The sequence below is a fragment of the Lacerta agilis genome, chromosome 2, assembly GCF_009819535.1.
Source record: "Lacerta agilis isolate rLacAgi1 chromosome 2, rLacAgi1.pri, whole genome shotgun sequence".
Lineage (NCBI taxonomy): Eukaryota > Metazoa > Chordata > Lepidosauria > Squamata > Lacertidae > Lacerta > Lacerta agilis.
Window position 1 is genome coordinate 21,826,409 of NC_046313.1, and position 27,677 is coordinate 21,854,085.

The 27,677-nt window shown below is 45.5% G+C and overlaps 2 protein-coding genes across 5 annotated transcripts in view; one reads left to right on the forward strand and one right to left on the reverse strand.

Moving 5' to 3' along the window:
* The window catches only part of ARSG (arylsulfatase G), a 78,026-nt gene extending 68,191 nt beyond the window's left edge, over positions 1 to 9,835 (forward strand). The window contains exons 10-13 of one of the 2 annotated variants that reach the window (XM_033138901.1): positions 847 to 937; positions 3,817 to 4,149; positions 5,374 to 5,617; positions 9,223 to 9,835. In XM_033138901.1, the coding sequence (XP_032994792.1) occupies positions 847 to 937; positions 3,817 to 4,115 (390 nt within the window). In that variant the 3' untranslated portion in view covers positions 4,116 to 4,149; positions 5,374 to 5,617; positions 9,223 to 9,835. Of the gene's footprint in view, positions 1 to 846; positions 938 to 3,816; positions 4,150 to 5,373; positions 5,618 to 9,222 lie in introns of those variants that run through there. The other variant, XM_033138902.1, reaches the window with a different exon arrangement.
* The window catches only part of WIPI1 (WD repeat domain, phosphoinositide interacting 1), a 44,753-nt gene continuing 22,820 nt past the window's right edge, over positions 5,745 to 27,677 (reverse strand). For all 3 annotated transcript variants that reach the window (XM_033138904.1, XM_033138907.1, XM_033138905.1), the window contains 9 exons: positions 20,375 to 20,472; positions 18,154 to 18,246; positions 16,677 to 16,747; positions 15,762 to 15,869; positions 13,746 to 13,910; positions 12,792 to 12,899; positions 11,296 to 11,417; positions 10,053 to 10,153; positions 5,745 to 6,109 (listed from right to left, as the gene is read on the reverse strand). In XM_033138904.1, coding sequence (XP_032994795.1) covers positions 6,062 to 6,109; positions 10,053 to 10,153; positions 11,296 to 11,417; positions 12,792 to 12,899; positions 13,746 to 13,910; positions 15,762 to 15,869; positions 16,677 to 16,747; positions 18,154 to 18,246; positions 20,375 to 20,472 — 914 coding nt within the window. In that variant the 3' untranslated portion in view covers positions 5,745 to 6,061. The remainder of the gene's footprint in view (positions 6,110 to 10,052; positions 10,154 to 11,295; positions 11,418 to 12,791; positions 12,900 to 13,745; positions 13,911 to 15,761; positions 15,870 to 16,676; positions 16,748 to 18,153; positions 18,247 to 20,374; positions 20,473 to 27,677) is intronic.

Genomic DNA, 27,677 nt, shown 5'->3' on the forward strand with positions numbered 1-27,677 from the left:
CTTAAGCGAGCTAGATATATTTGACAGACGCATGGCTTTCCATTGTCTCACTGCTGCTCTGGCGAAACAAGGTTTTGCAGGTTTTATTTAAACACAATGCACTTACCTACGAAACCTGATTACCAGAGCGTAGACTAAACACAACTATCCCTCTTTCAAAGCACATTTTCAGTTAGGCCCACCTGCTCAGCAGATGCTATTCACACTTAAAAACTAAAGTTAAATGGAAATACAGTGGTACCTCTGGTTACGAACGGGATCTGTTCCGGAGCCCCGTTCGTAATCTGAAAGGTCTGCAACCTGAAGCATGTGCATGATGCACTTTGGCGCATGCGCGTGATGTCATTTTGCACGTCTACACATGTATGAATTGCCGAACCCGGAAGTAACCGTTCCGGTACTTCCAGGTTCGGCGCGTTCCCAACCCGAGACGAATGCAACACGCAGCGTTCGTAACACGAGCTATGACTGTATGCATTTAAACAGCACATCCAGTTTCGTCCTCAGTGTTATCAGGAGATACAGAAGTGTGCTATATGCATAGCTGCTATTTTGAGCAACAAATGTGCCTTTTCCTTCATGCTGTTGAATTCATGCATTTCCTTCCTAAGCTTTACCAAGTGAAAAGAGCCAACTTTCTTTTTTATAATTTTTATTAAATTTTCTGTTCTACAATTTTGAATATTCATTTATACAACCTTAAAATACCAATGACTTCCCTTCTTCTCTTTCCATGGTTCATTTTGCACAGCACAAACCCCTGCATATTTTTATATAAACTAAACCATTCAGTAGTCCATTAAAAAGGGCCGACTTTCTAAGCTTCTGGCACTTTCTTTCCCCTAGACGTTGTTCCATCCCAACAGTGGGGCAGCTGGAAAATATGGAGAGATACAAGCTCTTCGGGTGGACCAGTACAAGGCATTTTATCTCACAGGTATGTTGCTTGTTAGGTGGTTTTTTTAAAAACACAACAACCCTGTGGGATGTTCCCTTTCCCCTTCTGACGCATTTCTGAATAAAACCAGTCATCTTTCCCCAGAACCAAATCAAATATTTGGCTGTATCTCTAAGACAGTTATCCATCCCCCTTCAGTCCACCAAAAACAAAACTCACCCCCAAGCTGAATAGATTTTTTTTTTTAAAAAAGTTTTAATAATTCTGTTTTGTTAGGGTTCCCCCAAAACTAAAAATCTGTTCAGCTTTTGGGGGAACATCTCCCCCCCCCAAAAAAAAACAGTTGGGGGCTTTTCCAATTTTGGGGGGATTTTTAAAAATAAAATTACCCCCCTTGCCATATGTCCAGATTTCCCCAGGCATTTTACTAATTTCAGGGAAATCTGCCTGGATGCCAAAATGCTGCCTGATTCCCAGGTGTGTCTGGGAAAATCCGGGCATATGGCAGCCCTAGTTTTATATAGATAGACACACACACACAGAGAGAGAATTTAGGCCCACAGGTGGAACAGTCCTCTGCCAAATGAGCAGAGATGTCTTGGCGGATGGGGGTTTCGTGGTCTGCTGTGGTACTGCGTGACATCTGAGTGGAATCTGGCTGGGCGAACATAACAGCTAGCCACCCAAAATCCACTCAGATCTTCTAGCGTGCAGATGGTGGCTGTTGTATCCCCTAGGTTTGTATAGGAGCACCAGGAGATCGAAGCAGATTTTGAAGGGGCTTAAGAGCCCCTGCTGGGACGCAGGTGGCGCTGTGGTCTAAACCACTGAGCCTAGGGCTTGCCGATCAGGTTAGTGGTTCGAATCCCTGCGACAGGGTGAGCTCTCGTTGCTCGGTCCCTGCTTCTGCCAACCTAGCAGTTTGAAAGCACGTCAAAGTACAAGTAGATAAATAGGTACCGCTCCAGTGGGAAGGTAAACCACATTTCCGTGCGCTGCTCTGGTTCGCCAGAAGTGGCTTAGTCATGCTGGCCACATGACCCGAAAGCTGTACGCCAGCTCCCTCAGCCAGTAAAGCGAGATCGAGCACCGCAACCCCAGAGTCGTCCTCGACTGGACCTAATGGTCAGGGGTCCCTTTACCTTTACCTTTTAAGAGCCCCTGCAGTTGGTTGAGTCCCCAGACTCTCTGTTTATCTTTCCAGGCTGGTGCTTCTCTGCATCTGCATCCGACTAGCAGAGCAAAGCTCTGGGCATATCCCTATAGTTTGCAGCAGCGACTAAAAATGCTGCCTAAACTTTAAAATTATTTAGCGGCGGCAGCAACTACACACCCTGCCCATAATTTCTCAGCCCTTCTGAGGATGTGGAATTAGGGAGGAAGAAAAAGGAGGAGGTGGAGAGCCTGGCCAAGCAGAATGTGGTAGTAGCAGCAGGACCAGTGGAAGGCAGGCAGGAGGCACAGGAGAGTCGTCCATTGGCCACCATCTTGCATCCACCACCTGAGGCAATTGCCTTAGTTTCCCACTTTGCCAAAATACATTGTGCATTTGCGCAGGTATGATAGCTAAGACGGAGCACTTTAAAAGGGGGGGGGAGGAAATGAAACAAGGCAGCTAGAGACCAAATCTTAACCTCACCTGCATTCTGCTATACCTGAATGCACTTCTCACTGCAGTGCGGATGAAGCCACCAGGCAGTTTTGTGGGGTACCCATTTCCCGCTCCCCCCACTTCTTCCCTCCTACCCCCAGCCTTGACTTTAATAGTTTACAGACCGGTCTTGCTGCTTTCAAAAGCCTTCTCGCTTGCATTCTTCCTCCCCACAAGTAGCGGAGAGAAGGGCCCAGTGTTAAGGCACTTCTTTCCCCCCCTTTCCTAATCAGAAAAGAAAAGTGTGCCTGTCACCAGTAAGAGAGGAGCACTGCCCTCAAGATGCTGGCACCCGTTTGCATTCCTCTTCAAGATCTACCTTTTCAGCTTTCATGCCACACTGTGTGACCTTGCAGCTATTTTTATATCTGTGCGTTCCTTGGTATCTTTTTCTAGCAAAATGAAAATAGACACTGGTGTGATGCCTTGCTAATGCTAACCCTTCCTGGGCCTTCAAACCGGCATTCTGGAATGGGGTCAAGCATGGGCCAGACCTATAGAAACCTGCAGAGGCAGCTGCGACTCAGGCTTCTTGAGCTATAAATTACCAACGGGCTGTCTTCTTATCGCCTCTGGCAAGCAGTATGGGCTGTCACGGCACGTAATGTGTGTCCCTCTCCTCCCTTCCTCCTTTATGGTTCTCCCCAGAGACTCCTTGCCTGATTTAGTCCTCCTGCAAGTTTTTATACACAAACACACACACACACACACACACACACAGAGTGTGTCTTAGCTTCCACTGATGTGATTGCCCAGTTGTGAAAGATGGGAAGAGCCCTTTTATCAGATCAGTACAATTGTACCTTGTGTTGCGTTCGCTGTGGGTTGTGAACGGCACGGGTTACGAACGCGGCAAACCTGGTAGTGTTTGCTTCTGGGTTTTACTGCACGTGCAGAAGCACTCTGCACGGTCTGCACATGCACAGAAGTGTTCTGCGCAGACCGCGCTTCCGCGCATGTGCGATATCGCCGATTGGGTTGCAGACTTTTCGGGGTGCGAACGGCACCCTGGAACGGATCGTATCCGCAACCCAAGGTACCACTGCAGTTAGTTATTCCCTTCTTTCTCCACCCTGCCCTCCAGTTAAAATCTGGGTGCCTTTTATCTCCAAGTGGTAAAAGTGCTTACCGTTGGCTAGATTGTATCATGCTTAACCTACACTAATGAACTTTGGGTGTTTTTCCTTTTAACTGCATGGCTTCTGCAACAGGAATACCTGTTAAAAGATGGCAGTCCTAACATCTTGCATGCCTCATCTGTTTCCAGGTGGTGCCAAGGCCTGTGATGGGAGCATTGGGAAAGAACGGCGCCATCAGCCACCTCTCATTTTTAACTTACAGTATGACATCCAAGAGGAGGCACCACTGGACACTGAGACAGCCGAGTACCGTACTGTCCTGCCAGTGGCAAACAAGGCTCTCCTGGACATTCTTTGGAATATTGCAGCAGACAATGTCTCTACAGCGGACTACTCTCATGACCCAGCTGTGACACCCTGCTGCAACCCACAGCATTTGGTCTGCCGATGCCAGTTGGCTTATTCCAACTCATCCCAGAGATGCTGAGCTGATACGGAAAGTGAAGCCTGCAAGACTCAAGGTTAGAATATCAGGGGAAACTTTAGAACTAAGATGCTTTGTTACATTCCAAACCATTCTGATAATTTTGGGTTGAAAGTTGGTATGTAAATATTTTGAATTGGTGCTGTTTGGGGCAGCTTCCATCCGCTGTTCCTTTTATAATAAACTAGATTTCTAACATGGCTCTAAGTCTTTATGCACACAAGCCAGGATCCCTAATTTTAGATCTGCTTTTTACAACTTTTGCACTATTGTTAGCCCTTGTTTATACTTTGGTTTTGTTCTGTTGCACATTTATTTGTATGCTGTTGTTTTTTTGTTTTTTTTTACTTTCGACTTTGACTGTAAAGTGCCCAGAGAATTTGTTCTTATTGCAAGGAAACGATCAAGTAAATAACCATATTTTGTTTAAACCAGAGCAATCCTATTGGTGGTGGAGTAGGTGGGACACAGAAGCATTCATGGTAGAGAACTATTGCCACATCCTCAGCCCTGCTGATTTAATGCGTAAGACTTGAGGGGAAATGAACTATAGGCCACCTTGAAGGCTGGTGTAGTTCTTAGTGCTTTGAAGAAAAAAGGGGCTCCTTGATCCCAGGCCAACCCCAACATGTGTCTCTTCAGGTTTACTTGGAGCTCCTCTGGGGATGCACATGGTATCCTGTTAGAAGAGCAGTGTATATGCAACTTTCTAGGGGACCCTCCCACCTATAAGATTGTAGCCGTATTGCTTTTCTTTGGTAAATGGGGACATTTCATATCCACATCAGTGGCGTTTAACTCCATAGGCAATTACTGCTCTCTGCAAAAGTCACCTCAATCCAGTGCTGGAAGCAGTCACACTTAAGTGGTGGCCTCTCAAAATGGCAACACCTCTGGTTCGCCCCCTCCATCATGTCTGGCATCACTTACCTGTGACATGATTATGCATTTCCCTGTCTCCATCGCTGCATCTTGACATCAGGATGAGACAAGTTAGTTGCGTAAGGTATACAAACGGGGAGACGAGAACCAGCCGCAAGGTTGTCATTTTTATTTTAAGCAGGAGCCATGGCCCAAGACATTTGAGGGGGTCTTTAAAGTAGATCTTAGGCATATGGAGTCGCTGCAAGATCAGGTAGAGCCAGCTACAAGGATCTGGAAATCTAAACAATTCCTATTTTAAAAAAACATAAATGACTCTCGGGTTCTTGTTGTTTCTTCTTACTATGTTATAGACATGATTATATCTTTCTCTCCGCAGGCAGGAGGGTCCACAACATGGGAAGCAATTCTCATTGTGGATCTCCAGACACGATTCTCTGAAAATAGCAACTGAGGCATGGTGTACAGTAGAAAGAAAAAGGGATTCTATTTGCAAGCAGATGCGGCAGTTCCGTTGGTAAAACTTAATCAAGGCTGACATCTTTAGGGCTCCGTTCAAAACAACAAGACAGAATGCAGGACGACAGCTGCTGCTGCTGACACGATGGTGACTTTATTAACAGGTACAACAGAGCGCCAACACAGTAAGTTGGACTTCTCTATTTTTCCCCGAATAGGTCACTGCAAAAATATTCTGCCTGGGTAAAGTATTATGTATATATACTGTACAAAGGACATAGATCAATAGACTTCTGTTAAGTACATTTATACATGACATAAATTAGAAAAGGGCAGGCATGTGTATAAAATTCAGGTTCTTTGGGAGGGGGGTAACATTTACACTCGAGTATAGAGCAATGTGCATATACAGTACACTGATACCAAACCCACGCAGCACTTTAAAGAGAATACACACAAAGGGTTGGCTAAGAAGAAACATACTGTGTTAAAAGCACTGGAGCACCTCTGGCTTCCCCTCTCACTTGTGGGGTCTTCCACTTTCCCATTTTTTTGTTTCTCCAAACTACCTCCCATCCGTCGCTCCGTGCTCTGCTGTTTGCCACTCCTCATGACCTCTTGCCTTTGTTCGTCTGGCTTCCACGGCACAAGTTTATCTACCAAAATCAAAACAGAAGGGCCTTACTTTTCCCAGCAGCGTGCCGTTGAGCAGGGAGTGTGCTGTAGCCAGACTTTACGCACATGCAGAGGAAGCAGCAGGGAGGCAGGTTGCCATGCAGCTGTTTTGCTTTCTGCAAAATCTGTGGGTCACTTAGTTTTTTTGTGTCCTTAATTCAAAGGAATCATCTGGGCTAGGAACGGACCCCAATGTCCATCTTAGGGGGAAACTGAAGACTGAGAATTGTGTTTTCTGCTTTAAACAATGAACCCTTGTCTTGGTTGTAAACACAGCATGTGCTGGGTCACCTGATACATCGCGGCTCCCCTGCCACCACCAGCACAGCGCACCTCCTGTCTCCCTGCGCTGTGCTAGTGGCAACCACAGTGTATCAGCAGCTCAAATCGTCTGGGCGGGCTGCGTCTTTCCTCTTGGGGTTCTTGGTCACTCTGGGAGGAGAGAGTCAGGCTGCCCAACTGGACAAAGGCAGACAGATGCACAGAGCCTGAACATGTTTCTCAGGCTCTGTGTGCTTGGTTGCTGCCTGCCTGCCTTCACCAAGGAAGGTGGGCTGTGTCTTTCATCCCAAAGCGACCAACCACCCCAAGAGGAAAGACACAGCTTGCCCACTCAGGCAAAGGCAGGCAGGCGCCTTTGAGCAAGCCCTTGCTCATGTGAGCTGGAAGGTAGAGGTTTGATCAGCTGCAGGGTGGGTGGGAAGCTGCCCACCCCATAGCTGATCAAGTCCTCATACGCCTTTTGCTTGCAGAAGCCAGAGCGGTATGGGGCTGCGCGATGTATCTCAACTACTTCTTCCTCCCCCCCTTAGGGGAGGAAGCAGCAGCTGATACACATTTCAGACATTGATATTGCAGTGTTGAAAATCAGTTATCACCCAACCCTAACAATAGCTGCAGTTCCTTCTGCTCCTGTATGGAAATTGCTCTTCCATGAGCGTAAGTGATGCACCTGCCACACGGCAATCATGATTTTAGTGGCACTTGATCCACAGGCATCCACAGCTTCACATACAATGCTTTCCACATGAAGAGCATCACAAAGTAGGAGAAAGTATGCACACCATCGTCACCTGCAACGCATGCAGAATGCTCATTTCACATAGTGACAGATGCATGGTGCACCAGTGGATTGTGCCAAATACATTTTTATGCTTCCCTAGACAGGAGAGCTTGTAGTCTTGGTGCTGTAAATTAGATCTCCTAACTCTCCCCTCCACCTCCTTGTAAGTAATATGACGTGGAGGAACGGTAGTGGAATGCCCAATTTAGTGCTTGTGAAGGTTGCAATACGACCCAGACATCCCAGAAAACTTTTAGCACTTGGGTCTGGTGTATGTTGATGCTTCCTCCTGTGCAGAACAGTGTAGACATACCCTTTGAAAAACCTCTTTTTATGCCAGTATATTAGCTATTCAAGGTACTGTCCCTGCCAAGGAGGGCACCCTTACAAGCCATGGACTGGAATGGATCTACCCTCCATGTCAGAGATAGAGCTCCAAAATCAGAAAGGGAGATCCAGTGTTGGAGCTTCCCTTCCCACCTCTTCTAGCTCCAAAAAGGGCTGGTCAAACTGAAGGTATGCTGGGAAGTGGCTTGGACATCCCCCATACTAGGAAAATATTCAGTCAAGCTCCTGAAACAGAGATCACTAAATCTCTACCTCCCCTTTCCCTCCCATTGTTTCTAATGGGAGGAGAAAACAGCTGGATATGTATCTCCATTACACACAGACCCCCTGGAAAAATGACATAGAACCTCCATCCTCACTTCTGCCCTGCCACCTTGAGCCCAGCAGTCAAACTACCCCCATCCCAGCCTGCACTGTTAAACCATACAATATCCATGGAGAGGAGATTTCCCTATGAATAAGGCACATCATCACACCAAGAGTTTCACAGAGCACTGAGGAGGATTCATAAAGTAATATGGCAAATGGAAACCCACATAACAACCTGGGAGGTTGGTGCAAAGGAGAGAAAAATAATCCCAAGTTTCTGATTCTAGAGAGATGACAAAATACGAAGAGATCGCCATCCACCCTCCTCTAATAAGGCAGCCAAGGGTAAAAAGAAACAACTCTTAAGTGCAGTAGCTTCTCAAGCAGGATGCTGAGCACACCCGAGCTGTGACCAAACCCTAGAAACTCAATCGTACATATGCATGCACAACTAACACAACCATTAATCCAAATTGCCAACACTTCACACTTTTAAAATAGAACGCTATTCTTTGTGGGTTGGATACTGCCTAAGCAAGTGTTCATGGCCATATGTAGATGAAACAGTCTAATTATTGCAAAAACAAACAAACCCAAAAGCTCCTACGGCAGCCTAGCAAGCAGGGATCATCGCGATTGCTCAGCCTTGGCTTTTTCACCAGCCCACACAACTACTGTAGTAACAAATGCCAAAACTAAGCCCGTTATATCCTCAGTCAGAGGTGCAATGTGCCACTTGCCTGGCTGTCTATGGACTCCCATCAGCCCCAGGCAACATGGTCAGAAGTCGGGAATTGTGGGAGTTGTAATTCCTCAACATCTGGAAGGCTTCCCCAGCCCTAGACCAAGCCGGTCCTCTTCCACCCTCTAAACAACAGCGTAAGGCTATCTGGGACGGTTCTTCTCACCTTTAACAGCCCAGGGCAAGCAACTCAAAAAGAGTTTTGGCAGTGGCAGGAAAAGGGAAGCAGCAGGCGTGAGAAGTGGCAACAGGAACAAGGCAGGCAAGCGGTTGGGCAGGTAGATGCTTAGCTCTGCTGTAAGCATGGATCACTTGACGCTGTTACACACGGCATGGAAGTCACTTCCCCATGACTCCTTTTGAATGCAAGACCATGCAAGAGCGATGGGACCCTTTAGAAGGAACGTAATACATTGCTTGTTACTTCTTAGAAAATAAATAGCATTGATTAAAGAGACACTGGAAGGTAGCAGACTTCTATTATAGAGAGGGGAGAAAGCTATCTGACACAAATAAATGTCCTTAGATCTCGTTTCCAACCTTCCTCACTAAAGACAAGTTTGGTCAGTGTATGCAGCAGAGTCAGTAGGCTTGGGCTGCTGAACACTCTCTTTTTTTCTCCCCTGCCACAGGCTGGATCTACCTCAAGAACCCATTGATGGAAGAGCAGCTCCATCACTAGCACGACTGTTGCCCAGCCAGCACTTGCTCACTGCACCTGCCCATTTCCCCTTAGGTAATGCTTCTACCTGCACCACCATTTTATACTGCTGCCTGCCCTGCAGGTCTTTTCCGCCCCACCTGGCCCAACATGCAAATAGCAAAGCTGGGGGGCTAAACATCTTGCTGGTATGGTAAAGCTACCAGCAATAGGACCGGGTTGGGGAGGAATGGGGGCACGGGCTGCAGTTGCCCAGAACCCACAAAAAGCCAAAGCCAACGAGTCAGTTTTATCATTTTCGTTTTGGTCACTTAATCCAAACACACATTCAAAGGACCTAACGGATGCCCTTAAACATGCTTCTTTCTGACATTCAAAGGATTCCTCCCACCACTTCCATCTTGAAGGCATTGCTGAAGCTGTGAAAGCAGAAATCCAGACTTGAATTCTGAGCGTGCCCTCCTCTTGGGAAGACAAGGGGGTTTGGGTGGGAATCAATTAAATGGTCTGGAAGCATCTGCAGCTGTAGCACTGCTGAACCTCCGCAGGAATGGACCTGCTCAGTCAATTCCCTGGGCCTGGGACACCAATGCAAGAGTAGGGTATCAGGATTATAAATAGATTTTTTTGTTCCCAAGCCCCTCTCCCAGCACAGTGGGAGTTTATCTACCCATTTGTAAGAGCATAACTGATTTAGTTGTCGCGGGCTACAGAAAGGGACAGCCCTTATGGAAGAAGAGGTTAACACTTTCTTCGCAGCATGAGGCCCATAGTTTTCTCTTAAGTACTCCTAATGCTCACAGGTGGAAATTCATTTTCATCATCCAGACACACTGGCCCAGTGGCGAATTCGTGCTCTGGTATAACCTCTCCTCGAAGGGCTCCTCCATCTTCTGAGTAACCTATTTAATAGGGAACAAAATACTGGAGATAAGTACAAGTGAAAAGCCCAGAGGCTGGGCAGACAGGGGCGGCATTTGGTGACTTTTTACTGAGTGCTTTCCCCCCCTCCTCCTGCAAACGTTTGGCAAAACAGAGAAATGAAGCGACTTGTGAGAGCTGCACCAATACTGAAATCGCCAGACTGTGGGGGGGGAGGGGGAGAGAAACTTCCATTCTAATGAAAGACTCCAGCTTTCCACTGTGAATCAGACATGCAGAGTTTTGATTCATGTGGGATCCTCAATAAGCATTAGTGGCACCCAAGGCTTTTCATAAAGGACAGACAGAAACACATTCTAACTTGTTTACACAGACAGGATACAGGAAAGAGCCTTACTTAGGGGAGAGGAGAGTAGCCAAGCGAGTCGGTTCAGATTTCTAGTGGCTTTACTTGGGATGATATGAGTAAAGTGCATCACGAACATGCAAGCAAGGGAGTCTGCATTGTCTATTAGACAACACAATGGGTATGTTTCCTATAATTACATTTACTTTGCAGTTATAAGCAACACAGAGCAAAACAAGACATTTGTGGCTGTTTTCAGGGCACTGCATTCTCTGCATTACAAAAATAAAAAAGAGATAAAGATTTGCATCAGGGTGATCTATTCTTTCTTTCTGCTCTATTGTTGCTGAGATTCTTGGGAAGTTGAATTCTGTGCTCATTATCAGACTTTATGCTTCTTCTAAACTTCTGCATAATGCACCCAGCCTTGATGGTTTTATATCATACAACACGTGTGGCTTGGCCTAGCAACTCTGAGAACCCATACAGATGTTATGTTGTGAGAAAGAGCAAAGGGTGCCAAGCTGCTTCAGTTTCTTTCGTTTGGTTCTGAGGCAATGTGAAATTAAAAGTGTGGGGAAACACCTGGCCTTCTGCCTATGGCCAGACCCCTTCCCCCTCCACCACAGCCCAGGTACACGGCATCTGAAGAGATGAAAGGTAAGAAAAAGAACCCTGTTTCCCTAAGAACATCAAGGGGGATGTATAGACACTTCATTACCTGGGGATACTTAGCCGTGAATAATTCTGGTCTGGCTAAAACCAGGAACCTGAAGACCTCGAATGACAATCAGAGCAAGCCAACCTGACACTCACCTGGCACCATCGAAGGTGAAGGCACCGAACTCTGCCGGGCTACAGTTGCAGCGTAAGTCTGAGGTACTGGGGGACGGAGATCGTTTTCTTTGTTCTCTTCTGCCTTTCCCAGGTCAAGCAAGCTGGTGGTATGTTGAGGCAGGAAAAAAGGAAGATAAAATTAGTCGCCGCCTCCCAGGCTACCCAGTAACATCAACAATGTGTGTCCATATTTCACTGTGATGGGTAGCAGAGAATAAGCTGGATGGCTGGTGCATGTGGGCCTTGTGCCATGCTCTCATCCATCTCTGACCCATATGTTGCATTGGTTTCCCTGCATAAAGAAATTCCCCTGCGGCTGTCCAGAGATGAGGAGGACACAGCCATGATTCTGAGCCACAGGCAACACCCAACAGAGGTCACCTCCAGCGAGGTTTTTTAAGTTTTACGGGTGCCCAGAACACACACAGGCTCCAGGCCATGACACGAGTGTGTTGGCGATGCCTGAATAAGATGAGTGGCCCTGAGTAGCGGGCCTTTTGGTCACAGCCTCTGCATCTGAAGCATGCTGGTGTGTGAGCCGAAAAGCGCTTAACAAGCTGACAGCCAAATTAAAACCTAGGTGGGTGTTTAGATCCGACTACAAAGGCCTGGCATTATCTACACACTGACAAGGGAAACACCTTCACTGTCATCTTCAGCTATTTCCAATGCAAATATAAGCACCTCAAACAAGGAATAAAACCTACATGCTTCCCTTGTGCCTCAATGACTTGGGTTGTGTTACTTGCCCTCCAAATCTTTGTTGTTGTGCTCCCTGGATCCATCCTACTCCCCAGGTGTGCACAATCTGGTAGGTGCTTTTGTGTATAGATCAATTCTGTCTTTCCAAGATAAAATAGCCTTCAGATTTTGTGCTTCAGGCCCAACCGTCTGATGGTTTTCACCCAAGAGATCCTTGTCCATCTGGTGTAATTTTGTGAGATGCTCCCCGTGGGGGTGGGGGTGGGAGAAGATGCCTACCTACAGAAAACTAGTATATACAGCCAGAGTGTGGGTGCCTGCCCTGAATCATCAATCAGGAGACATTTGGAATTTCTGCTAGAAGGTGGGGCAACTTTCGAATACCTCGCATAGTTCAGGAAGTCGGGTATATACAGTGGTGCCTCACAAGACAAAATTAATTCGTTCTGCGAGTGCTGTCTAGCGAAAATTTCGTATTGCGAAGCACGGACGGGGGAAGCGCGGTTTGACGGGGGGGAAATCGATAATTTTTCGTCTTGCAAGTCGCGCCCATAGGGAAATTCGTCTTGCGAGTCACCCTTTCGTTAGCGAATGCCTTTCGTCTAGCGAGGCATTCGTCTTGCGAGGTACCACTGTAATTTTAACCACCAATGAATTAAAGCACTACAGGGCATGATTTTATTATAGCCTGTGGCTTCCTTTTGTATATGCTAAAAACCCACCTCCAGACATTTTCCCTTGCAGTGCTCAAACAGCTGAGCTGTATCATTTACCTGTGTTTCTTGATTAGAACACACTCTCCTCCATCTTGAGGGTCCAGGTTGTAGAGGTAAAGGTGTCCGTCAGACGTCGTAACCAAGAGCCGAGGCAACTTCTGGATTCTAACAAGAAACGCGCGAGAGGAGAGTTGAAAGGAACTCACAAAAGGTCTTTTCATCCATTTGCCTGCCCTAGGTTGGCCAGGACATCAGGTGGTATTTAGCAGTGAATTTTACCTGTTCCTGGATGAGCAAGTTCTCCTGTTGTGCAATAACTATGCTATTTTCTCATTAAGCAAAGGAAAAGTGGATACACACACTACACCCTGATGGTACAAATGTACAGATATTGGCCTTGTTCTGCTTAACACATCAGTAGAGATAACCTTCTCCTACACGAGACCTTCCCAAATGCAGTCACTATGAGCACCACCACCACAACTTGGAATAGGGCTAATTTTTCCCCCTTCCATCCAATACCTGCCAAGCAGAGGTAGTCAACATGATGCTCTCCAGGTAATGCTGGACTACAAGTCCCATCAGCCCCAGCCAGCATGGCCAACAGTCAGGACTAATGGGAGTTGTAGTCCACAGAACATAACATTTACTACTCCTGGGCCAAAGACATCCTCAGCCTATCTTCCGGTAGGCAGAAAGCCCCTAAAGAAACCATTGCAATCTACTCTCTTTCAGACCTGGGGCACAAAACAGATTAAAATTCTGAACTGCCTGTATTCTGCATCCAGCAGCTTCCCTGGAGCAGATACAGATGGCAGTGGTCCAGTGGAAAAGAAGCAAGATACAGAACATTTCCACACGTCGCATCTTGCCATGCAGTCAAGACATTTCTAACAAACTTCCAGATTGCCTCAACTCAGGGTGCATATATATATATTGCTCCGAGAGGTGCCTATGTATATATACACAGAAGGAGCAGCCGCTCGGTTGCTATAGCCACAGCTTACGTACGTGGAGAGCACACAGATGTTCCTTTGTCCAGAGAAGTTCAAGCGCACTGTGGCAAAGGCCCGGTCCTGGCTCATCATGCCTGACACTTGAGAAGGGAGGTAGTTGGTGGCGGCCATGAACATCTTGCCCATGTAACCGCTCCAGGACGGGGGTTCTTCCGGCCGGCTAAGAGAAACAAAGCAGCAGGCACTGAGATTCTTAGTCTAGTTATCTAAACTAGGCAGCATCAATGCAACAGCATGGTCCTCAACTCCTCAAGGCTACATACATGCAACTTTCCTGGCTCCTATTCATCCTTTGTTAATTCTTTTCTCCCTTGGGAGTTTCCCTCAGTGTCAGCATTTTAAGAGTACAGTCATACCTCGGGTTGTGCTCACTGCGGGTAGCACGTTTTCAGGATACAAACGCGCCGAACCCAGAAGTACCGGAACGGGTTACTTCTGGGTTTCGGCAATCATACAGAAGTGCTAAATTGCGCTTTCCACATGCGTAGAAGCGCCAAATTGCGTCACGTGTGTGCACAGATGCAGCAGCACGGGTTGCGAACGCGCCTCCCGCACAGATCGCGTTCGCAACCCAAGAGTCCACTGTATAAGAATCTTGGGTCATACACGAATCTAAAACTTATTAAAGTGCAATGTGATTGGATGGCACAATATAATTGCCAATAAAGTCAAACCTGAAATCTACATGCAAATTAAAATTGTATCAGCTGTCCAACTGTGTGTGAAGTTTCTTCATATACAATGCCGGCACAGTTGTGCTTGCTTGAGCTAACTTGCCTGCTCCAACAAGAACGAGTATATTTATGCAACAATGCTATAAGCCACTGTGTATTCCTATGATAACTGGGCAAAACACTCCTATGCTGGGAAGCAAATGCAGTGATCTGTTAAGATACAGCCTGTACAATGAAAACCCATTTCACAGGAAGCCATTATGAATGTACTGTACCTTCTTACCCAGACACTAATGAATAGCTAAAAACAAGTCTGTACTAAGCAAAGGGTTGTGTTACAACTTTAAATCTACCACAGGAAGCAGTTATCAGTGAGCCGATCATTTCTCAGGGCTTCTGCGTACGTTATCTATTTTCAACATTTATCCTGCATAATGTGCATTATGTTAAAGGGAGGCTCAGTTCCACCCAAGCCAATTCCAGTTTTCCTCCCTAGTGATCTTTGGCCTAGCCTTCCCCAACCTAGCGCCCTCTGATGACCCTGCACTCCATTCCCATCAGCCTTGGTCAGCATGGCCAATGGTCAGGAATTATGGGAGCTGCAGGGTGTGGAGGACACTAGCGCTGTGGACGGCTGCTCTAGTAGTCACTGCTTCAAAGCAGACAAAGTTCTCCAGAGGCAAAAATGGCAGCTATCTTTTTCACACAGATACCAAAACTGCACACAGGCTACCACTGGATGATGTACATATACGGCCAAAGATAGCTGCCCCTGCTACAAACAGCAATTCTTCAACTGAAGTTACTGGTTTTGCAAAAAAGACACTTGACCCAGAAACAACTGAAGGCAGAAACAGGCATGTGCCCTTTGCAGACCTGTGCTGCAACGACACTGCCATCTCTCCAGCAAATGTCTGGGATAAATACTGTGGCCTGGAAGCTGGACCTTGGAGCAGTTTCCTGGGTCCCCAGATCCATCTTCAGCCTCAACTCCTGTCCCAGGCTCCTTCAGTTCTGCTCTTCCTGAAGTGCTGCCACAACCAGGCATGCTTTTGATCCCTGTCTCCTGTCCTAACAATCACATTCCTCAGTCACAGGTTCATCCCACTGTGTGGCATCACAGCTTTGTCTAAACAACATGGGCCCATTAAAAAAAAGAAAAGACAACAGCAAGAAGCACATGCCCAAATCGCATACCCTGGGGCCAACTGACAGTGATGGCTTGGATATGTATGAGCCACATTTCCCCATTCTTCCCATAGCTTTGCTGGGCCAGTGCTGAATCTCACTGCAGCTAGGACTCCCCACAGCCCATGAGGCACTGTTTGGATACCCACCTGTCTGTGAGATGTTCCAGCTTAAAGATGTGCACGGTCTCGGTGTTGCTTGATGCACATAAGAATTGCGAGTCCATGCTGAACACCAGGGAGCTGATGTTCACGTACCTAAGCCCAAGGGAAGGAAAGAGGATTGCTGCAGCTGACACAAAAAAACGAAAAGGAGGTCAGGCCGTGCAAGGCCGTGGCCAAAATAAGCAGATCTGAGAGATCTGCAGGGTGGCGGTGGTGGAGGAAATGAATCCAATATGATCAAATCATATCCTGCTGCTGGTCTGTGTGTCCTACAGCTAGGGATCCAACAATGAGCACTGGAAAAGAGAATGGGCTGTAGCCCTCATTTCAAAATCTCAGCTCAGCCATTAATTCATTACCTTCAAGCCACGATGCCTCAGCCCCTGCAAACTTGTTACATGGGGATAATACTGCATATTATTCTGGCTCCCGTACTAGGTTTTCAAATAGCCTCTGACAATCGGCACACCTTGCAAGAATGGACAGGTGTTTTAAATAAAAGCACAGGGGGGGGGGGAAGATCCCTAAAGTACTTCACCCTATTTTATACCTCTCCTGCACTTGCATTCGTAAGCAGCAATTTCCCCACAGTCACGCCCAATGAAGGCACTCGCTGTGTACCAGTGAAAACCTCAATGGTACTGGACCAGCCAGGCGTGATACCAGAAACTCCCACACCAATCATACCGTTTCTCAAATGTGTTGCGTTCAATGGCCGTGAAAGCAAGGAAAGGCAACAGGCCCCCCATGTGCTTTGCAGGGATCTCATATCCGGAAGGAATGCAGTGTTCCCGAAACATTTCCTAGGTAAGGGCCCTCCTAGGTGGCAGGACGTGCATTTCATATGGGGTCAAAAAATAAGAAGAAAAAAGGAGCCACTGGCTAGAGTGTAGCACTGACCTCTTCATTCCTCTTCTGAATTCATAGACCTTTTGCCCCTCAGGGATGGAAAACACCCGAATGACAGTTCCCTGAAGGAAAACAGGTAAGGCATGAAAGTCACATAGCCATCAGGTTGCAAGGACCAGCTGCCTTCACAGAAAAGATGCTACAATTATTCCGGCGTGGGCATTCAGTACGTGTACACACACACACACACAAGAATAAATTAAGTATTTCCCAGCACTCACAAACAGTATTAGGATAGGTACTGTGACCCTAAGCAGGACTACATAGAAGCCACCACTTTCATTGGAACTTACTCACAACTAAGGCTGAAGTTCTAAGCACAATGACTTGGCAGCAAGTGCTACTGACCTCAGCAGGATTTACATCCAAGTAAACATACTTTGGATTAATTTACAAGTTTGCTTAAATTTGGGGGCTTACACCTCAATTATGACTTAGAAGCGAGCCCCACTGATTTCGGTGGAACTTACTTGAAAGCAAGCAGGCTTAGTCTGCAGCCGTTTCTAACAGGGTGGGTTGATTTAAATCAAATCGATTTAAATCACTAGTCAGTAAGACTTGATTTAATTATTATTTTTTACAGAAAGACTCATTCTTGCTGGTATAATCAGCAAGGTTTCATTTTTTACATATGAAGGTTTCATTTTTTTACAGTTCTATCAAAAATTACTGATTTGGTTATACTATTTATAGATTATTATGAAATTATTGTGAGGTTTAATAAGTTAACTGTTTATATTTGGACAACTTTTCTGCTGTACTTTATTGGAAGGAGAAAAATAATCATTTCCTTAATAATTATTTAAACAATTTTTTTAACTAAAACAATAACATTATAGCATATTTATCCATGTTTGTTAACTGATGTGCTTAAACAATTAACAAAAAAAAACTGAGTTTTAGCACACATGAAAAACTTTAAAAAATCCTTATTTCCTGATGAATAGCCTTTGGACTACAATGTAACTTAAATAGAAAATTATCTTTAGAAAGATTTTTCCTCCAAAAGCATGTTATTTTAAAAATCTGATTTAAAATTTAAAATATCCAATTTTATTTTATTTTTAATAAAAATCAATGATTTTTATCCCCCCTGGTTTCTAGGGATAGTACTCAATGCAAGTTTGTCTGGTACCTGTAGCTAGATGGTTACTCCTTTGCCAGCTTTCTCTTTAAATTAATATTTTAACTCCAATGGCTCCTCCTCAAAACGGACTTAGAAAACATGCAAACTTTTGAATACATTTCTCTGTGCTGAGGACAAGGCAAGAGGGCATAAGCTTAAAATTGGGGGGGGGGGGAGAATAACCTAAGTGAAATACCAGAAACATTTGCCTAGGGCGAGTAACTAATTTGTCAGAGGATTCAAATGGTGAACACAACACTAGTTTTTGGAAACCTTGCTCCTCGGGGAAAACACAAGCACCAACTGTAATTCTCTCCAGCGGGAGACATTTTGCTCGCTTACCTTTTCAGAAGCACTTGCTAGTTTTGACCCTGTGGAGTTGAAGGCCAGGGCAGCGAGGGGCCCATCGTGGGCAGAAATTGAACAGACATCTCTCTGTTAATGGGAGGGGAAACAGTTTTAAGTGTGAGCCATAAGAAGGGTAGGATTTCAAGCTTTTCTTCAAAATGTGTAGACAGATTAGTAGTGTTGTAAGCAAAAGCATTTTATTAACTGCATTAATTGCATAATTTATTGCATTTACACCCCCACCTTCCCTCCCAAGGGGCTCAATGTTGCATATATGGTTCTCCCCCCTCCTCAATTCATCCCTACAACAGCCTTATGAGGTAGGCTAGCCTAACAGCCAGTGATTCACCAAAAGTTTCCCAATTAGCATCAGCTCCACGCTCCTTCCTTAGCTATGGCAAAATCAAGGCTTCATCGGTTAAGGGCGCAGAATGCCCCCAATGATAGCAGTTGAATAGTCAAGGCACAGAGAATCAGGGTCCTCCCTGACAAGCTGCTTATTGAGCATTCATCCTTATGTGTTTCATACAGGTATGCCTTCATAAAGGCCAGATTCAATGCCTTCCCGTCAAACGTCATGGGTAACAGACTCTCCAACGGCCAGATTTCACTTCTATGCGACTGTGATAGTGGTTCTATAGAATCCTTGAATCATATAATCTTTTGTTGTCCATTACATCTGGCTGCTCGGACCAGGTTTCTGTCTCCATTTTTATTGCAAACCGGGTGAAACTAAGGAAGCCCAATTAATATACTTACTGAACGATGAAGAGTCAAACAGATCTCTTATGGTCGCTAGATTTCTGATTAATGTTTTATTTCAAAAGAAGAGAAATGGATCACTTTATGATTTTGATAGCTCAGCTAAACCAAATAACCATTAATGGGAACCAGAACTTAGCTGTAAAATTATATTTTATTTGATAGAGTCTAAATTAAGTTTTAGATAGACAAATGAATTTTATTGAATACAACTGTCTTATCCAACTGGAAATTTTGTATATATAGAGAGGCTGTTTTAAATTGGAAAACTGTTTAAATTGTATTGGTTTAAATGTTACATGATGTATTGTTGTTATTGTTGTTTTGATATGGACCAATGGCCGTAATAAAATTACTACTACTACTACTACTACTACTTATGTGTTTGCAAGGAGGTCAGATGACGTTGCATCAAAGCAAGCGCCACCCCTATCTCCTCGTCACTTTCCTTACTGCAAAACGTCCAGACTTTGGCAGAAGTGGGTTCGTTGCGCAAGACCTCCCACTCGACTACAACCATGTGACCCAGATTTGCTGGGATAAGACTCAACCCCACCTGAGAATAGCATCAGTCTGGCAGCACCCTCCGAGACGCCAGTCCCCCTTGTTTTATTTTTACTTCAATTATGCACATACATGCAGCTCGGAGGAGCTCAGTACCAGAACATCTACTCTGCATGCAGAAGGTCGCAGGTTCAACCATGGGCATTTTTCGACCACCAGAATCACCAAGAAAAACTGGCCAAGGGCCCCGTCTGAAATGCTAGGAAGGCACTGCCTTGGAACCAGTCAGATGTTTGTGCATGAAAAACAGTGGGCATGGTGGATTGTATGTATGGATTATTGGTTGATAACTAAGGATTTATGAGGGCTGACAAAGTGAAGATTAATTCTTATTGGTATTTGGGAATATGCCATAGTTAAGGAAAAGTCTAGCAGAAAGTGAAAAAAGAACACCCAAACGGTAATGAAGGGAGGGGAATGCTACAATATGTTATTTTTTTGGAAATGGAGGGAGGGAAGGATACCAATGAAGGAGGAATGGCATACATAATTGATGGAATATGTAGAAATGGCAAGCCTAACCAGCAGAAAAAGAGATCGGGGAGAAAGAGAATTTAAGGAAGATTGGAAATTATTTGTAGAATATTTGAAGAATCGCTGTAAACAAATTAAAACTTTAGCAGGATTAGAGTAAATCTAGGGAAGTCAACTTTTAAATCTGAATTAATTTGATGTTAATTTAAACTGGGGGGGAAATGGCAAAAAAGGGAAGGCACTGCCAGCTATTGCAGACAAGCCTGAGCTACACAAACCCTTGGTCTGACTTGGTATAAGGCAGGTTTCCCATGCTCCTGATTTAAAAGAATATTGGGGGCCTGATGAAGTGGAACAAATAGTTCCAGAGAACATGGGCCTCAGAGCTCAGATTGCGAGATTCCTTTTTACCTACCAAATTGTTTCCGTCGTACAGCACAATCTCGCCGACGGTCGTGCTGCCGGGGTATGCCAAGTAGGAATTGGAATGGTTGATAGAAAGTGCACATAAACCTAGAGGTGAGGGGAAAACAAATGGCATCATCAGGCAGAGAAGCTGAGCTCACGGTATGGGCAGGGTGTTTTATGGACAGCGGCAGAAGAAGAGAGCTTCCTGCTGGGAAAAAATGCATCTGGTCCCATTGCTGGCACTTCTAGATGCAGGCTGAGGTGACTCCTCACCTACAACAGGAAATCTCTCCGACTCTGGCGACACCTGCAGGCAAGCGAGGGCACAGCTCCATGCACAATACAAAGAGACTTATTTTGTCAACAAAATACCCCATTCTCAATCGCTCCCCGTCTCCCCCCTTTTTTTTACACAAACCAGCCCCTTGCTTCATATTATGCCCTTAAAAACGGCACAGCCTTTCTATTTTGGATATCACCAGAGAGATAGCCCCGGAATCCTTCGGAAAGCTGCTGGCAAGGGCGATTTTCATGCTGTGGTGTGCAAAATGGGAAAACAATGAGTTCCTTTGGATGTGGGGGACAGGGAGAGCGTTTGTTGCTGTGCAGGGAAGACGCAAGTGGTTTTCATTTGACTCTTGCAGGTGGAAACGGATAACCAAGACCCCTAAGGCAGCCGTTTCTAAGCATCTTGCATGCACCTGGAATGACATGAAGAACTTGCCGCTAACACACAGTGAGAACAGCCTTGCCATTATTGCCCCTGGCTCCACAGATTTCTGAACGGGGGGCTAGCAATGCGGAACCTCTCCCATCATCGGCGATGACAGGCAGACACTTCTCTATACAGCCTTGGCTACCCCCCAGCAAGCTTTTCCAAGGGGGTGCCATTTTCTTGTGAAGAAGAATAGAAAATGTCTTTCCTATCATCATTGCGTCTTCACTGCATTTTTTAATCTGCCAAGTCATTTTATTTATTTATTATTTAGTTATTTATTTTTGAAAAGGTTGCAAATAAACAAACTGGCTCTCTTCCACCCAAAGTGGGTTCAGATTAGGGATGACATAATGCATACCCGGGGGTTTCCCTCCCTGAAAAACCAGAGGGGGGGACAAACTGACCGCTAATGGCCAGCTGGAGACATTAGACTTCAGTGGTTGACAAATGTGCCTTCATAAATTGGTTGATAAACTGTTGCGGGCATCACACACACACACACACACACACCCCCCTATTCAACAGTCTGCAATAGAATGCTTCTTTTTGTGGGGGAGGTGACTTTGTGGGTACCAGGAAATGCATCCTCCGCAGGCACATGCATGTGCATTGGCAACCCTGATTTTCTTTCACCCAAATCACTTTATGCTGGTAGAGGAAAGCCAACAGCACAAAGTTGCGGTCTTAAATTCCTGTAAGGAATGGGCAGGGATCCCAAACCAGACACACACACACACACACACCCATGGTGGTGCCAGGGATTCCACTTTGGGAAACCATGGGTTCAGAGAAGGGCAGAAAGAAGCATACGCAGCATAAAACATTTCCTCTGCAATGATGAGAGAAAAAGCCCACAGACATTGCTTCCCGGAGTCCTCAAGTGAACTCGACATGTAAAGCTGGAAGTCAGGAAAGCGACCCCTTGGAATACTGGCCCTCTTTCTTGTGGCACAGCCCGCTTCCTCCCTTTGGCAGGCACCACGTCATGATATTCGGAAAGGGCAGCCCCTCGGAAAGGGCAAGTGACAAAAGGCCGGGCTCTCATTAAGTGAATAAGCCCACATCTGGAATGAATGTCCCACTTCAAACTGTTTTATATGTGTGTGTGTGTGTCACAGGATAGAAAGATCTATCACAGAAAATAATTTCCCAGCAGACAGATCTAACTAACTAGGGTGTCTGTGAGTAGTGCTTCAGGCTGGCTATTCTTAGGAGTCTCTTTTCCTCCCCACAGAGAGCAGACAAACAACCATTTGACTTTTAGAAGACATCTGAAGGCAGCCCTGTTCAGCGAAGTTTCTAAAGGTTGATGCTTTCTTGTGTTTTTAATATTTTGCTGGGAGCTTCCCAAAGTGGCTGGGGCAACCCAGTCAGATGGGTGGCCTATAAATAAAATAAATTATTGTTGTTATTATTATTATTAAACAGTTCGTCCTGCAGTCTATGGTACAGGCCATGTGCAATTTAATACCACAGTCAGAACAAGGCCCAAATGACATTAAGTACTGCTTGTTGCATCACAGAGACTTTGAAGTGCTTTAAGAACTTTGGGAATAACGAAGGAAAGATGAGGTCAGGAGACATGAGTAGGCTTACGACCAGCTCTTCATTTCACAGAACAATATTCCTTTAAAAAAAATGAATTTTATGTGAAGTCTAATATTATCTATTAATTCAAAACAGCTCAATGCCAAAATAGGTTTCTAAGTGGTAATGAAAACACTTGAGAATCACTGGGTCCAAGAAGCCCCTTTTTAAGCCTGCTGCAGCCACTGTTGACATATCACAGCAACAAGAAGAGACGATCTGTAAGCAGGTACACACAAGAAATGCCAGGAACCTCTTTGATGGCCTTTTCAGAGTTATTAAAAAGGCTGTAGGCATCCCAAAGAGATGGTGTGTACAACTCTTGGACAGGAAATAGGACCACATGTGTTTTTCAGACAAACACTGGTGCCAGGCTATGCTGCCTTGGCAAGACCCCAAGAGCAGCAAAGCCTCTGCTCGGCCCAGCTATTGTCTGACATCATGACCGAGAGCTCTGGCTGCATCTCATAACAGCGATATTTATCTGGCCCTTGTCATCAACCAACCACCTGATTCTCTTCTACTGCAAAAAAAGAAAGAAAGAAAGAAAAAGAATGCAAGGCAGAAAAGAAATGGTGAAGGAGGAAATCACAAATTCCAACTATCTTGAAGAGGGACTGGGAACCCAGGGCTTTTCAGACTCCAACTCCCATCATGCCCCAGGCTGAATGGCCAGTGATCAGGAATGATGGAAGCTGTGGTCCGAAAACATCTGGAGGGCCAAAGGTTAACCCGCCCTGGTTTTGAGTTTCATCAGAGTGGGGAATGGAGGCATCATTGAGCAGCCGAGCTGTTACCTGACGTTGAGGAATTACTTAAGAGTTGCCATGTTTTCCCCAGACGGAGGAACAGCAAGCAGAAGCGTAACAGCTGCATCAGACTAGTTACAGGTAGGTAGCCGTGTTGGTCTGCCATAGTTGAAACAAAATAAAAAAATAAAAAAATTCCTTCCAATCCAGTAGCACCTTAGAGACCAACTAAGTTTGCTATTTGTATGAGCTTTCATGTTCATGCACACTTCTTCAGATACACTGAAACAGAAGTCACCAGACCCTTACATATCTTGGTGAGGTTGATGGACTTCCATTTCATGCGGCTCAATGTGGTGCCTTCCATAGTTCTAGTTACAAACTTAGTTGGTCTCTAAGGTGCTACTGGAAGGAATTTTTTTTATTTTTTATTTTGTTTCGACTACGGCAGACCAACACGGCTACCTACCTGTAACTAGAACTATGGAAGCTCAAAACTCACCTAATTACTCTCCAAAAATGTTTTTGTCTGGTGCTTAAAAGCAGACAATGCCAGGTGTGTCTCCCAGGGGACAGTGTTTCACAAGTGGGGAGCCACCATGCAAAAGGCCTGTTCTCAAACCGCCAACCTCTACTCCTCCCTTGCAGGGGCACATGGAGAAAAGCCTCCAATGACAAATGCAGGGTCTGGGTTGGTTCACGTAGAAAGACACAGGTATTGGGGCCCTGAGCCATGTTAGGCTTCCTAGGTTCCAAACCAGCACTTTAAATTTATCCCAGAAACTGGTAGCCATTGCAGCTGTGCCAAAATTGGTGCTATATGCAACAGTGTAGCGTGGGATTTCTGCATCAGTTGCATTTTCCAAACAAGTTTTCAAGGGCAACCCCATGTACAACACACTGCAGTAATCCAATCTAGAGGTTTCCAAGGAGTAGGTAACACTAGGTAGGCGATCCCTGTCCAGCTATACTACTGCAACACTGCAGCAGCTTAAGGAGTCATGGATGCATCGGTCGGTATATATGACTAAGATCACAAAGAACAACTCTAACACCAAACAAGGAACGTCTGAGATAAGTGCCACATTTGCAAGGCATGCATTTAAAGGGAGCTGGATGCGCCACATCACAAAGAAACTGGCTTTTGTAGCAGGCAAACCAGACCACTGCAACGAAAGAGCCAGGGAAAATCTTGAAAAGGAAGTCTCTGAGCTTGTGGTCTGTAGAAAGAACATTCAGTGAAGCCTATTTCCTGAAGCCCTTTGGGGATGACTGAGGATCGAGAGAATTCTGAAGCTAAACAAACTCAGTCAGCAGCGCTGTGAGTCAGCAGGCCCAGCTAGAAGTTTTGTTCGGGACAGCGGAGCAGCAAAACTAGCTGTGAAGGGCCTGGGAAAGAACTCAGGTCTACAGAGTTGACTTCGTGAAGGCACTAAGTGCAAGGCTGCAAAAAAGAAAGCTCTCTCAAAGTTGAATGGCTACCCTCTTTATTATTCCCAGGATGTCCTAAGAACTAGTTTCCACAAGAGGCACAAACAAAATACTCCAGACTTTCCTTGCAAAAGATTCCAAAGGCACAGAATAAGTACAGGAGAGATGAGTTCATATGAGCATCCTTCTCCCGAACCAGGGCTAAGCCAGATGTTCTGTTCTAGAGAGGGAGCACCAACTGCATGTGCAGCCCTAAAGAGGCCATGAGCTTGCACCCCAACACTATAAGAAACAATGCCCTCCCCTGCCCATCTCCTCCACCTGGCAGGGCCATGAGCACTTGAAAGGCCAGAAAGCCCCAAATGTGAAGTCTGTATTTCACAGAATCATAGAGTTGGAAGAGACCACAAGGGCCATCCAGTCCAACCCCCTGCCATGCAGGAAACACCATCAAAGCATTCCTGACAGATGGCTGTCAAGCCTCTGCTTAAAGACCTCCAAAGAAGGAGACTCCACCACACTCCTTGGCAGCAAATTCCACTGTCAAACAGCTCTTACTGTCAGGAAGTTCTTCCTAATGTTTAGGTGGAATCTTCTTTCTTGTAGTTTGAATCCATTGCTCCGTGTCTTCTTCTCTGGAGCGGCAGAAAACAACCTTTCTCCCTCCTCTATATGACATCCTTTTATATATCTGAACATGGCTATCATGTCACCCCTTAACCTTCTCTTCTCCAGGCTAAACATACTCAGCTCCCTAAGCCCCTGAAATGGACTTCGGACATGCCTGGGCTCTGCTTGTTTCCTGCTTAACCTGTCCTTCGCACCACCACGGTTTGATATATACCGAGGCTGAGAAGAAAGCAAGCTTTCGAGCCCCAGGAATGGTAGGCTATTGGCTTAGCAAGGTAGTGGGGGGGGGTCATTCTTACAATAGTCAACTGATTATTTTTTCCCCATCCCCATCATTCTGCCCAGACACTGAGGTCCAGTGCCAAGGGCCTTCTGGCGGTTCCCTCACTATCAGAAGCCAAGTTACAGAGAACCAGGCAGAGGGCCTTCTCGGTAGTGGCACCCGCCCTGTGGAACGCCCTCCCACCAGATGTAAAAAACAACAACCAACTACCAGACCTTTAGAAGACATCTGAAGGCAGCCCTGTTTAGGGAGGCTTTTAATGTTTAATAGATTATTGCATTTTAATGTTCTGTTGGAAGCCGCCCAGAGTGGCTGGGGTAACCCAGCCAGATGGGCGGGGTATAAATAAATAATAATAATAATAATAATAATTATTATTATTATTATTATTATTATTATTATTATTATTATTATCATCATCATCATCATCATCTGAAAACTGCCACATAACTGAGTGCTGATGGAAAATTCAGTTAGAGGAAACAAGGGGAGATTATATATATATATATATATGCACAGTAATGTGAAACAGATAAAGAGCAGTAGAGAAGAAGAATTCCTCTGCCTGGTGTCAAGGAACACCCACACCCACTTCACCCTTGCAAAACAGCCCAGCTGTTCAGAAGGACCCCATAACCTCTGGATACTTTCTTGGTGGGGAGCGAGAGGAGGGAAGCGATTGTGTGGTTGTGTGCGCTGTTCTCCACTCACACAACCACTGACTATAACCCTCAAACTTTCAACTTAATTTAGGTTAGGGATGGAGGGTGGCGGGATTTTGCACCAGGCAAAACAAGCCCAGTTTAAGACAAAGTTTAAGTACACGAGATCTCAGAGGAGGGGCTGTACTTTGTGTAGACAAAAGCGGGGGGATTAATAGAACACAGGAACATAGGAAGCTGCCTTGTATCATGTCACACAGTATTGTCTATACGGACTGGCAGAAGCTTTCCGGGGTTTCAGACATGAACTTTTCCCCAGTCCTATCTGGAGATGCTGAGGATTGAACCCGGAACTTCCAGCATGCAAAGTAAATATGCTACCACTGAACCATGGTCCTTCCTCACTAAAGACACTGTCTTAAAACTACTCTGGGGGCTTTCCAAAGGGATCTTGTTTAGTCCAACACTGCACAATTTCTCCACTAAAAAAGGAGAACACAATTCTTTACCTTCCTGGAACACAGCTTCAGGTCTATTGGCAAACATACCCTCGCCGATGTTTATAAATGTCACAGTGGTCCTGTCCCCATGTGTGAGTGGGAAGGATGTACTTAGACAAATACAGAATGTTCTCCCCTCTATAAGCAGCAGCCAAACATGTAACAGCAGGATATCAGAAGATTATGATTGCAAATCTGCCCCCAAAGCCTGGGAGATACAGGCTTCAGGACCAAACCCAGTTGGCCTAGGACAGGCATGGGCAACCTTCGGCTCTCCATGTTTTGGCCTACAACTCCCACAATCCCTATCTAACAGGACCAGTGGTCAAGGATGATGGGAATTGTAGTCCAAAACATCTGGAGAGCCGAAGGTTGCCTATGTCTGGCCTAGGAGTAGCAAACTGAAAAAGGGCATTAGCGGGAGGCTTGAAAGCAAATTATTTGTCGTATGGAGCCTTGTACAGAACAAGAAAGAGTAGCTACACCGCCAGAGGGTGCTCTTATGAGGTGTGCAGTTAGAGGAAACTAAAGAAGTCCTAACAGCAAGACATGGAGATGCTTCCAGATGGTCACTATTTAGGAGTGGAATTCAATCACATCTCTGCAGATTCAGGCTGCACCATGTAAGCTGATTTAGAGCTCTGGCAAAAACAAACACGCTTCCCCAAAAATATCGGACTTTTTTTCTGAAAAGGGAAGTGATGAGAAAATGTGCGGATAAGACTAGGGTAACACTTGCTTGACGCAACC